Raw genomic sequence first — 13821 nt, forward strand, 5'->3', positions numbered from 1 at the left:
AATACAATTCAATGAAATATATTATGCATAGCTAAACTAATATAATAATGAATCTAGAGATATGTGAACATGCACTAAAGAAATTTGACACCTAGTCCTAATTAATTGTCCATGGAGTGAGTTAACCATCTCATGTAAGTAGAGATAATCTTAGTTAAATAAAGTGCAATATGTTGTCTCCAATAGTGTCTAGGCTCCGTGAGTATTCTATATCAATTTGTCCTTTAAAGTTAAAAAAACCCCAAGGAGAATTTGAGATATTGTTACTAACAATTCATTGTAGTTGATTTTTTATGAATAAAAAAATACTTACATCATATATATATATATCTTCTATTGTTTTTTAGTTCCTAAGTTGTGTTAAGAAATACTTTCATTATTTACATTTTTTGCTAAATTGTATTAAGAAATACTTTCATTATTTACATTTTTATTGGTGTTATCTAATTGCTAATTTTACAATTTGCAAATCTAATTATGAAAAATAAACCAATCAATTTATGTGGAGCTATCCAATTTTAAATTTAAATCTCATGGAAAAAATAAAAATAAAAATTAATTGTGGAAATCACATTATCCTTAAAAAAATGTCCAGATTATAAATTCGGAATCCTTGTGATAACATCTTTTATTGAACAAATACTTCCAACATGTGAATGGGTCACAATTAAACTTAATTGAATATAAATAAATAAAAACTAACAAAATAAAGTTGTAAGCCTAACTCGACTTCAACCAGTGCAATTCATGTCAAGCCACCTTATTCAATTCAAACACCTTAAACCATAAACCCTCACCATTGATCTCATTATCAATATCGGCTTTGGCGGCTTGCAGGCATCTATTAGATGTCAAGCATGATCTGTGTGAGGCTGCACTGTCACTCCTGAGCATCCATTGCCCCCAAAACACTAGATTGAGCCCGAGTTACATTGTGTTTTTTTTCATTGTTTTTCGCTAAAATGGTCGCTCAAAGCAGATCAGTTGTTGCGCGCCGAGCTCAGCAGTGTCTGTTGCTCCTTCGGCGCCTGAATACTTGCACAGGTCAAGGAAATATTGCATCGTTTTCTTCACAAAGCCCGCATAAGTCTCCAATGTTTTCGCATAACTCCTGCGGTTTCAGCGGCAATGGCGACCTTTGCAGGGCATTTATTCCATCGCATTTACAGATGGGATTCAGGTATTTGTCTGTCAGTTCTCTGGAGTTCTATCAATCTCAGGACAATGAATTTTCAGACCTCGAAGCAAATGAAATAAACAAAGGCGAGAGTTTCACAAAGGGTTCCGAGGTCGAAATTTCGTCCCAGACAGAGCCTGAAAGCGTTCAGAGCAAGCCCATTGACTTACCCTTCAAGGAAGCTATCGTGTCAGAGCCGGTTGATTTAGTCTTCAACGAAGCCATTGGGCTCGAGAAAAGGCCGGAGAATAAAATACTGGACTTTGAGATTGGAGACGTAGGCGATCTTCAGCCAGAGACTCAGGTCGAAAAACCTAAAAGCAACCTCGAATTTCAGAGGGGAATAATCAAGACATTGAAGGTTACTGTAGATGGTTTGGAAAGCGCAATAAAGGAAATCAAGTGCAAGATTGCAGTTTTGGAGAACAGTGAGAAGCAGATGACCAAAAATAATCTTGGGTTGAAGAAAAGCTCAAGCGGGCAAAGTGACAACAACTCTGAAGAAAGTGCTGCGGAGACGCAGGTTTTTGAAAACCAGGAAAGTGCTGCGAAATCTGAGAAGAAGAAGAAGACGAAGAAGCAGCAGTGGCTGAAGAAGAAGCCATCGGGAGATTCGGGAATAAGTTGTTTGGAGCATCCATGGCCAGAATGGGTTCAGTTTCTAGAGCATTTGAATGACTGTGGATACCTAAGCAAGGCATTGGAAATTGAAGAGGGACCGATAGATCTTCGCGATTGTAGCATGGAGCGATTGGTTCCCCGTATGAGGTTTGCAGTTCAGATTTTTGCCAAGGACCATGCTGAAATCTCAAAGTAAGTATGTCTTTTCATAGCCATTTTAATTAATTGAAAAAACGTGATGGTGAATTCTTATTTCCTTGATACCGACAGTTTTATTCACTATTCAGTCATGAAGATCGGCATGCAACCTTAGAGATGCCGATAGTTCTGAATTGTATCCAACAATATGAAAAAGAATTTCTAAAGAAATCGATTGGCTCTTCCATGGCATCCATCCTCCTTGCCAAGGACTTCAAGTTCCCTTGCAGTTCCAGGAGGAACTTCTGCCCCCTATGGGCCTGCCAATTCTTGATTGGCTTTTGTGTAAGTTGTGCTGCAAAAATAAAGACATTTCAACATGGCTTAGGGCTTCCTTGATTATCCAGTCTCCCCCACAATGTCGCCTCCCCTCTTCTATCTTTTGCTGGTACCCTGCTTCATCCATGTAAACGTGAGAGGGAAATTGAAAATACCATATTTAGCATCCTTTGTTATGTTTGTTTTTCAGAAGCGGAGCTATTGCATGGAGGGGATGTTACAGAGTAATAAATATAGAAGTCCAGCAAAGCTGTTGCAACTTATATAATCCCAAGTGACCTGTTGGCTTGAGAAGCATTACCATGATTTCACTAGCTAATTAAAGGTTCTTTCTCCAAAATGTTGAGTTGTAGTGTTTGCCCTGTTATATCTTACATCTCAATTTTTAACTCATAGACATCTCTGGAAATGCTAGGCTTTATTTCTTCTATTTTAATCATTACTTTGAGAGAAACTAAGGCAAAAGCATTTTCACAGAGTACAGTTTTGTAATAACCTCAAAAGGTTTGAATATTTAACTTCTCTAATTAATATATGTTTTTTTGCATTGTTTCTGATTAACTATGTCGTGAGTTTAATCCATCGGCTATTCTACAGATGTTAGCATATCTTTCTTTGGCAGGTTGTTGTCTGGAAGTGATATGAGAAAAGTTGCACTGTTTGGTTGTCCAAGTGTTGAAAAGAAGGATGTTTTTGCTGCAAAACGATTACGCTCTTTCTTCAGTATCGAGCAGGGCATTGTAAGTTGAGTTTTGTGGTCTAATTTCTCTGAATTTCTGATTCAACTTGCTGATTTGTATTGTTTTTCAGTACTTTATCACATTGTAATATTATTTGTTTGAGTTATTTATTTTCAGTTAGGTATTGATTACAGTGCAGTACTTTGTCACATTGAATTCTTATCATTGATTTTGATTCTCCATTTGAATATGGTCAGGCTTGCCGCCCTTGTAATATGAAGGACACATGCAGTGTTCCGTTTGCAAAGGTGTCTAAAGTAAAGATTTTAAGGGTGGAAGATGTTGCTAAATTGCTCTGTACATTTAGTTTGAATGCTGAGAAAAATGAACTATCCATACCAGACGATGTTAAACAATCCGTTATTAATTTGCTGAAGGAACTTGTTCATTTCAGTACCAGCTCCTTGAATGGTGATCAGGGTCTTTCACTGCAAGGATAATTAGATCCAATCCTACTGGGTCAAAAAGTTCATGTAAATGTGTAATTGTCTCTCAATTTTTACCCATGGCCTTGGCTGACAAATCCTTCCTCGTGGTCTAATAAAAAAACAAATGCAAATAATCTGACCATGTTAATTTGAGGGAAGATATGCTGTGCAGACGTCAATATTGTTATAGAAATGTATGCTGAAGCTGTGCCTAGTACTTACTGCATAGCAACCGAAAGAGATGTTTTTCCACTTTTTGAAGTTGAGAAAGGCAAGAATTATTATAAGAATTTCCCATTCTTTGAATGTGAGATAAGAAATAGGGCACTCTCCTTTTAGGACATGTTGTAGTTCACTTGTCTTGTGCGCATCCCACACTTGGGTCAGGACATTGGCCAATGGCCATTGTTCTTGTGTGTTGGCGAAAATATCAATACTTAAGATCTTAGTGTACTGGTCTTAGATCCAGTAACTTTTGACACGGTGATTCTTTTTCGGGATTGTCCACCACATTAGCACATGCAATTCGACTGGATAAACTGGGGGAGGAAGGAGAGCTCGGTGGCAATCATTGCTGCGGTTATACTATTGAGCTGACTATGAAATCTAAGGGATGAGCTATGAGATTCCTCTACCTTATTTTTAATTTGTTTTTGACATTCCCATGTATTATTTTATCTTTGTAATACATTTTGATAACATCTAATGAAAGAACTGTTACTCATGGCTCTATATATTTGATTTATAGTGTAATCTTGTGATGAAGTTCTATATTCTATATTGAAGTTTGTGCGCATCCATTATCTTTGTATAGTTGCATATCTTAGTTTTTCACAGGGTTCATCACTAGAAAGTGGAAACTATGCTTTTAGGGTTTTATTCCAACAGATCTATGTGCATTGATGCAGGTCAAAATCCCATGCCAATAGACCCTTACATAAATGAGACATCCTTTGCATGCAAAGCTAAACAATATATAATCCTATGTGCTAATTGTGCAGTAAATTATGGCAGAGTACAACTCTTCAACATTGCCCATGTTGCCCATTTACCAAACATGTTGTCATAATAACTCTACACAATGAAAGCTCTCACCACCAAGACTAGGGCACACTAGCATAACATTGCTCACCAAGACTAAGCTCTTTGTAACAATATTTTCAATAGGATGTGATTAACATAAAAAACTCATTTTCACTACTAAATGAAGATAAGATATGGCTCTTATGTATATAGCTATCAATCAGAAATTAACCCCAGAATTCTTGATCTTGCAAAGGATAAATCAATAGAGAAACTTAATTGCTATTGCCATTTCGATACTAGCAACACTTTCTTGTATGGTCAACAATACCATCAACGATGGTTGATATAAATAAAAACAACACTAAACTTTGGGACAACACCTTTAAAATAAAAAGTACTCTCATGTTCAAAATGCTATCATCAGTAGCAATATCGTGATGGCTTTTGTTCTTGTAAAAGTATGAGAATCATGGGCCTCTTTCAAGAATAAAGGGTCTTTAAAGTGTGAGGTGATGGCAACCCAATAAACAAAGCATATCTCGCTAATTACATTGACATATGTTCTACAAATTTCATAAGCATAAGGAATCCTCCAAGTTGAAATGAGGAACTTTTACCCTTGCAAGTTCATGGTGTATGGATTGTAATTAGCCAAACTTCTTTCTTGCAGTTTCATGAGTGGGACCATAACCATTGTAATTTCGCTTCTAAATACACATTTCAACATAATCCTAACTCGTGGGAGCTAGTCGAACTACACCAATTGTAATTCCTTGTACCAATTCATCTACCATTGTGAAGTGGTTTCAGACGATGAGAATATTGATACGGAAAAACACATTGACAATGGTGACGCCATTTGATGCAAAAGCATCAACCCTAGGCAACCTATTTTTTATTAGGCCCAAGGGGGTCATGAAATCTTTGAAGGGAAAGACATTTTGTTAGTTTATTGATTTGGGATAACATTGGACATGTGTTCTAGTCTCTAAGGTGTCAGAGAGGCTAAGGAACACTGTTGGTTGTGTTATATTCTTTCCACGCAGTTAACAGGGGGTTTGAAGGGCACCCGTAAACCCACTTTATGGGGTTCGGGGTAGCGCCCCGAAAAATTTTGGTTTTGGACCCTATGTTAGGTTGGGCGGACCCACCTATGGTTTTGTGCATGATTTTCACACGTTTTTTGGACGCAGTGGTTTTTGGTCCATGGTATTGGACGTGATGGTTTTCGATCCATGGTATTGGATGCTTTGGCATGTATAAATATGTATTGTAACATTGAAAGGAACATAATGAAAAATCAAGCTAGTAGTCCCGGTTTTGGGATCTAGGGAAAAATTTATGTGTATATGTGTTTTATGTGTTATGCTCTCGCATTGTTTATTTTCTGTGTTTCAGAATTCGTATCCAGGTAATTTCTGTACAAAGTTAAAACCTACATTTGGTATCAGAGCTGTTTTGGCTTCAAGGGGACGCCTTTGTTGCTAAGGGGTTTTGCTCGGGTCTGTGGTAGACCTTGTTCAGTGGGAGACCTACGAGATTGATTCTGGTGGTGAAAGAAGATGGTGAGCAGTGGAAAGATAGAGATCGAGAAATTTAATGGTCATAGTTTTGAGTTGTGGAAACTCAAGATGGAGGATCTGTTGGTGAATAAAGATTAGTGGATCGCGGTAGATCCGGGTACTAAACCAATGGGAATGTCTGATGAAGAATGGAAGAAGTTGGATCGGAAGGCAAAGAGCACAATACGATTGTGTCTCAGATTCAATAGTGTTGAATGTATCAGGGGAAGCTACGGCGAAGGCTTTGTGGGACAAGTTAGGGACTTTGTACCAATCTAAGTCTCTGGTGAATAAACTGTTCCTGCGGAAAAAGCTGTATAACCTGAGGATGAAAGATGGAGACTCGGTGACAAAGCATCTGAATGCATTTAATACTATGGTAAGTCAGTTAGCATCTGTTGATATTAAAATTTCAGATGAAGATAAGTGCATCAGTTTGTTGTGTTCTCTACCAGATTCGTGGGATAGTCTGGTTATTGCAATAGGTAGCAATGCAACTGCCTTGCAGTTTGATGAAATAGTCTCAGCGTTGCTCACGGAGGAGATGAGATGGAAAATTATAGAGCCAGAATGGTGATGCCTTGTCTGTACAAAGACGGTCCCAGAACAGAAACAAAAATAAGTCATCGAGTGGGAGATCTAAATTTAGAGGGAGACCTAAATCTCCAGGAAAACCTGTAAAGGTGGTGTGCTGGAAATGCGGAAAGGAATGCCACTTTAAAAGGGATTGTAAATCTAAAGCTCCTGACAAAGGAAATGGATCTGATGAGGCTCTTTCTGCAGAGGCGAAAACCACCTCAGATGAAGGTGGGGATGTGTACTTGGCTTCTTCAAGTACACATGTAGATCATGAGGCATGGTTGATTGACTCAGGTGCATCCTTTCACTTCACTCCCCATAGAGAGTGGTTCTGCGAGTATGAGAAATATGATGGTGGTGATGTCTTCTTGGGGGATGACAGGAAGGCTAGAATCGTTAGTCGCGGAAAAATAAAGTTGAAGTTGCAAGGTGGAAGGGTTAGAACACTTCCAGGTGTTCTACATATTCCTGCATTAGCCAGAAATCTGATTTCTGTTAACAAGCTGGATGATGCAGGTGTAAAAACAGTGTTCAAGAAGGATACTTGCAAGATGGTTCGGGGAGCACTGGTATTGAGGCGAGGAGTTCGGATTGGAACTCTGTACAAGCTGCAAGGTAGCACTGTTATTGATGGGTGCAATAGTTCTGTGGTTCCTGAAAGTGGAGCAGAAAATCTAGTGGTCTTTGGAGAGAAGACCATGTTGTGGCATCAAAGGCTTGGACATATTGGAGAAAAGGGCCTTCGGATACTTCATGGTAAAAGTATGGTAGAATGTATGAGTAATAGCTCTCTGGATTTTGTTTTCTGTGAAAATTGTGTATATGGGAAGCAGAATTGGGTGAGTTTCCCCTCTGGTAGTAAGAGGGCGAAACAGATATTATAACTTGTGCACAATGATGTGTTTGGACCTATGAAGGTCCCATCACTGGGTAAGTCTGTGTACTATGTATCATTTATAGATGACTTCTCAAGGAATACATGGATATATTTCTTTAAGAAGAAATCTAAAGTCTTTAATAGGTTTAAAGAATTTAAGGCTCTAATGGAAAACCAGACAAAGAAGAAGAAAAAGGTGCTGAGGACAGATAACAGTGGAGAGTTTTGCAGTAAGGGATTTGAAGAATTCTATAAGTGTGGTATAGCACGACAGAAGACTACTCCATATACATCTCAGCAAAATGGAGTTGAAGAAAGAATGAATAAGACGTTGATGGAAAGGGTAAGAAGCATGCTCAATGGTGCTAGGTTAAGACAGGAATTCTGGGCAGAGGCAGTGGATACTGCATGTTACCTGGTCAACAGGTCACCTTCATCAGCGTTGGAGGATAAGACTCCACAAGAAGTATGGACTGGTAAGAAACCCTCTCTTTCACATCAGAGGGTATTTGAATGTGATGCATATGTACATGTTCCAAAGGAGAAACGAACCAAGTTGGATAGTAAATCTGAAAAGTGCATCTTTGTTGGATACAAGGATGGTTTAAAAGGTTATAAGCTTTGGAACCCAGTGACACGGAAGGTTGTGTACAACCGAGATATGGTGTTCAAAGAGGTGAAAGATGTTATTAAACATGAAGTCCAATGAAAGGAACCTGAGAAGATAGAGTTTGAGCTAAAGGAGGAAGAATCAGACTCTACAACAGAGGAGGAATCAAAAGATGAAGAGCCACAAACTCCGGCTGTGAGAAGATCAGTTCGAGAAAGAAGACAGCCAGAAAGGTATAGTCCATTTGCTTTCTGTTCAAATTTTGCTTTACCTATTACTGACAATGATCCCAGAACGGTGAAAGAAGCAGTAGATTCAGAGGATGCAAAACTCTAGAAAGAGGCCATAGTTGATGAAATGGCATCTTTGCACAAAAATGAGGCTTGGGATCTGGTGGAGTTGCCGGCTAGAAGGAAACCCATTGGCAGCAAATGGGTGTTCAAAAAGAAGACAAATGCAGAAGGAAAAATGGAGAAATACAAAGCTCGGTTGGTAGCAAAAGGTTATTCCCAGGTGCCGGGAATTGATTTTGGTGATATTTTTTCTCATGTTGCCAAGGTAACTTCTATTAGATTACTTTTATCTGTCGCTGCTGCTTTTGATTTTGAGGTAGAATAGATGGATGTGAAGACAACATCTTTTCACGGGGATCTGAAAGAGGAGATCTACATGAAGCAACCTGAAGGCTTTGCGGTGAAGGGTAAGAAAGAACTGGTATGTAAGTTAAAGAAGTCTCTGTATGGGTTAAAACAGTCACCAAGGATGTAGTATCAGAAATTTGATACATTTATACGGGGACTTGGCTTAACCAGAAGCAAAGCAGATCACTGTGTGTATTTTAAATTAATTGGTGACCGTGTTATTTATCTGGTCTTGTATGTGGATGATATGTTGCTAGTTGGAAATGACAAAGAAATTATCCAGGATTTGAAGACCCAATTGTCCTCCAAATTCGACATGAAAGATCTTGGTGCTGCAAACTATATTCTGGGCATGGAAATTAAAAGAGATCGGGTAAAGAGGGAGCTTTGGTTAAACCAGAGGAAGTATGTCGAGACAATACTGCAGAGGTTTAATATGCAGGATAGTAAACCGGTGAAGGTTCCTATTCCTGTAGGTGTGAGGTTATCTGCTGAACAGTGTCCCAAGACACAAGAAGAGGAAGAGGACATGTCCCATGTTCCATATGCAAGTGCAGTCGGTAGCCTGATGTATGCAATGGTCTGTACTAGACCAGACATTGCACATGCAGTGGGAGTATTGAGCAGGTTTATGTCAAAACCAGGAAATGAGCATTGGACAGCAGTGAAGCGGGTTTTTAGGTATTTGCGTGGCACTAGCGATTATGGTTTGTGCTACCAAGGAAGACCAGGATTGGACAGAGTGTTGGATATTCGTGGCTTTGTTGATGCAAACTGGGCTGAAAATCTAAATCAAAGAAGATCTACAAGTGGGTATGTGTTTAACCTATTTGGAAGTGCAGTCAGTTGGATGAGTAGGAAACAATCTGTAGTGGCACTATCAACTACAAAGGCAGAATACATGGCAGCGACTCATGCAAGCAAGGAAGCAGTTTGGTTGCGGAGATTGTGTTCAAGTATGGGGTTAGTACAGGAAGCTATAAGGATAGATTGTGACAGCAAAAGTGCAATTTTCTTGGCAAAGAACCTTGCATATCATTCAAAGACAAAGCACATTGATGTTCAGTATCACTTTGTGAGGGATATGATAGAAAACAAAAGGGTGTTGCTGGTAAAGGTGGACACTTTGAAGAATATTACAGATGCATTGACAAAATCTGTGAGCTCTGAGAAGTTCTCTTGGTGTAGAGAGACAATGGGCATTTCAGGGCTGGGAAAATCACTAAGCTCTCTTGTGGCCCCCTGTGGAAAGAAAACAACAAGTGGGAGAAAACATGAGATCTTCAAAACCCAAAAAAGGTTTAGAGAGAAAACACTGAGAAACCTCTCAATTAAATTAATTGATCAATAATTAAAAAGGTTCCTAAATCTAACTTAGGAAAATTGATTAATTAATGGGTATTAATTGAGGAAATCAACTTCTACTTTAGAGACTTCCAGAGAGTGACTTGATGAAATCTAAGATGATCTAAATCATCAATCTTGATTAGATCTTGGTTGTTGATGCTCCAACGAGAGATTATAAGAGCAAGTCAATGGGAGGGAAATAAACATAGTTGTGAGAGCAAGGGAGCAAGGCAATGTGAATTACCCAGTGCGCAGTATTCAGTGAGGGTAGAGTTTGAGCCAGGAAAGCAATTAGTGACAGGTTTTCAACAGAGACTGGAGAGAGAATTTCCAAGGGATATTTCCACAGACTTCCAGAGTCAGAGAGAGGGCCGAATTTATTTGCAGGAATGACGTACCAATTGGTATGAATTCTCCAATGCACAAATTTTGGCAGTAGATTGTTTTCCAGTTGTCGGGAATCAATTCCGAAAGGAAGAGTGAGCTTGTCTAGTTCGAGTACAGGATCACCAAAGGAGTGCAGGATCAGTCAACTCGAGATCCAGTTAGCCAGTGCACATTTCTAGCAGCCAGTGCAGAGATCAGAAGGGAGTGTGAATTAGTAGAGGAGGCCGAGTTGGTTTTTGCAGTGGTAACAATGAGTTTCCAGGTTGATCTGCCAGCTAGGGTAGGGGAGAAATTTTTCCAAAGCTTTGCTAGTGTTTGGCAAGCAGATCATTGTACTCTCTAATTTCGCTGAAGAATGATAAAATAAACACTCATCTACTGCATTAGTTTTCCCTTTGGGGTTTTAAAGGGGACGTTTAGTCCAAAATAATTGTGTCAAATTTTTATGTGTGTGCATCTATTTCTTAAATCCTTATTTTACTTCTGCTACATATTTTATTTGTGAATAATGCATCAGTGAATTATTTGATATTTGTCGTAAACAAATAAATTGTTAATCAATTAGAAGAATAATTTCCAACTGGTGCATTCAAGGAATTTCACATGGTATCAGAGTATTATTGATCGAATCATTGACTCAAAAGTGAGGGAAGTGAAATCATACTGTTTTAGAGGGATATCTGAGCACAATAATTCTAGATGTGCACAGGCCAGGCAAGGGGTGTGAATTGCAAAGGCAGGGAATTCAATTTCTAGATTCAGTTCAGAGGAAAAGTGCTAATTGCCTCAGAGTAGAGTTTGCAAACAATGTGGTTGGTGAGAAGCAATTCCGGTGAGCAAATTAGTGGATTCGCAAAGTAGATTTGGGTACAAAGATTTGCAACGAGGGTTGCAGTTGCAGATCTACGCAAGGCAGGAAGAGAAAAGAACACAGAGGAGATTTCCAGAATTTTACAGAGGGTTTCTAGTTTCTAGTTTCCAAGAGGAGATATGAAATTTCCAGTAGCAAAAGGTCGTAGCAGACTTACCAGTGCATGCTTCAGGGGCAACAATATGCATGCCAGAATCTGAAGAATGAATTCTGGAAGGTAGAGTGAGTTGCCCAGTAGAGGAGTAGTAGGTAGTGCGAGTGCTAAAGAACGATTTCCGTGAGACAGGTGAGAGCAGATTTGTGCATTCCAAAGGGAGTGCGAGTAGCAGAAGGAAGGTCGAGTACGGAGGAGATTTCCAGCATTAGTCTCTAGTTTATTTGAGTTTCGCAGAGGCGGCCACAACAGGTTTTAGAGATTAAGCTTCAAAAGCAGCAACACGCGTGCCAGAATCCGAAGAAGGACTTCCGAAAAGTAGAGCGAGTTGCCCAGTGGAGGAGTAGCAGGCAGTGCAAGTGCTAAAGAAGGATTTCTGCGAAACAAGTGAGAACAGATCTGCGCATTCCAAAGGGAGTGCGAGTAGCAGAAGGAAGGTTGAGTAAGAAGGAGAAGGAGATTTCCAACACTAGTCTCCAATTTATTTGAATTCTGCAGAGGTAGCCACAACATGTTTTAGAGATTAAGATAGACTTGATGGATCCTCTAATTTTGGCATCTAAAAAGCCAGAATGCAGTTCCTTTTGGATGAGCATGGCTTGAAGGGTTTCGTGACAAATGTCATGACAGAACCCGCAGATCCACAACAACTGGCAACCTCAAAAAGAGATGGCTAAGACCACGAGGATGGTCCTAGACGAGGTTCAGAATCACATTGCCCCACATATTGCAAAGAAGGCAACAACAAAGGATATGTGGGTTGCCATTGTGAAGCTATACCAGGATCTGTCTAAGAATCGTAAGATGATTCTCAAGGAGAAGTTGAGGACAACAAAAATGAAAAAGGGTGAGAACGTTACTTCCTATCTCACCAAAATTTAGGGAGTCCGAGATGAACTTGCAGTTTTAGGTAAAAAGCCAAAAGATAGTGAGTTGGTGCGGACAACTCTAAACGAGTTTACCAAGGAATGGCGAGCTTTCATTCAAGGGATCACTGGACAAGATAAGCTACCAGATTGGGAATGCCTATGGAATTACTTCACTCAAGAAGAGTTGAGACTCAACCTCGTTGATGGTACTATTTGCAGCAACAGCAAGGGACCGAAAGTTGAGAAGGAAGAAGAGGAAAGCGTAGCCCTTTCAGGTAGAAGGAAGGTGAAGAAGGGTCCCACTAAGGGACGGAACTCAAAAGGAGGCGAGAAGAAGAAAATGTATATATTGAAGGTCAAATGCTTCGAATATGGTGAGTTTGGTCACTACGTCACCCAATGTCCCAAAAGGAAGAAGAACAAGAAGGGGCAACAACAGACAACAACTTCAACAGAGATAAATGAGTTGACCTCTACATTGGAGGAATTCGCATGGATAGCAGCAATACCTCCAAACGGAGGAGGAGCATAATGCTTCAGAGACCAAGATGTGCAGGGTCCATGGGTGAGTTGCAAGAAGTCTAGTTTAGATCTAGTTGTTGTTTGCATCAATGTTCCATGGGGACACATCCCCCCACTTGGGAAATGTGTCCCCGCGCTTCCTTGCACTTCGGGGACATGGGAACATCTAGGGGATGTTTTGCCAAGTCCCCAAAAAACGAACACTCGAGGAAACTTGAAGGGGGGATGTTTCCTCCCAAAAGAAGAAACATTTTTTGCGTTCCCAAAAAAAATTGAGGTCAAATCATAATAAAAATTCAAATCCCTAATTTTTTTTATAAAATATTATAAATATGCTATGAAGTGGTGGGGGGAAGGGTTTTTTTGGCTATTTCATATTTGAAAGTACCAACTGTTATCACTCAGGTTGTTCTCCAAAAGTTGTAAGAAAAGGGAATACGGCCGAGGTAACCACAGACCAATCTTTTAGATGCAGGTTCTAGCCAATCTGCATCCAGAGAGGGCTCTCTCTTTATGATTTAGCTTGGTTTTGGGGTATATTAGGCTAATTATGAAGTACAAGGGTTTGTTTGATTTTTGGATGGTGACATTCAATAGAACAGGGGTGTAAATCTGAGAAGTTCAGTCCGTTGGGCTAATGGAGTCTGTGAGGATGAACTGTTGGGTATGGTTTCTTTAACAAAGGGTGGTACTACAGAGCAAGGTAATCAACCATGGAACAAATTGTAGGCTGAAATCGGGTGGGATGGAGTCAGGGGGTAAAGGGCAATTAAGAACCCTTCATCATGTTGACAGAGGGAAAGTGGATGAAAATTGCCAGGGAGCAGTTAAGAATTCCTTAGCTATATTCAAAATGTAAGAACCAGGGGAAACATGAGCAATTAAGAATTCCTGCTTATGCTAATTCTGAAGAAAACATAAATAATAACAGAG

At 39.6% G+C, this 13821-nt stretch overlaps 1 protein-coding gene across 1 annotated transcript; it reads left to right on the top strand.

Annotated features, from left to right (window-relative positions):
• Positions 1–755: 755 nt before the first annotated feature.
• On the top strand, positions 756–4188 carry LOC149139125 (uncharacterized). The gene is made up of 3 exons (XM_089448981.1): positions 756–1990; positions 2898–3015; positions 3213–4188. Exons 1-3 carry the CDS (start codon positions 963–965, stop codon positions 3453–3455), a joined length of 1389 nt encoding a protein of 462 aa, XP_089305107.1. The 5' UTR covers positions 756–962; the 3' UTR covers positions 3456–4188.
• Positions 4189–13821: the final 9633 nt, after the last annotated feature.

This window comes from Pinus tabuliformis, chromosome X (genome assembly GCF_031772625.1).
Source record: "Pinus tabuliformis cultivar Carrire ecotype Pingquan chromosome X, CPIR1, whole genome shotgun sequence".
NCBI lineage: Eukaryota > Viridiplantae > Streptophyta > Pinopsida > Pinales > Pinaceae > Pinus > Pinus tabuliformis.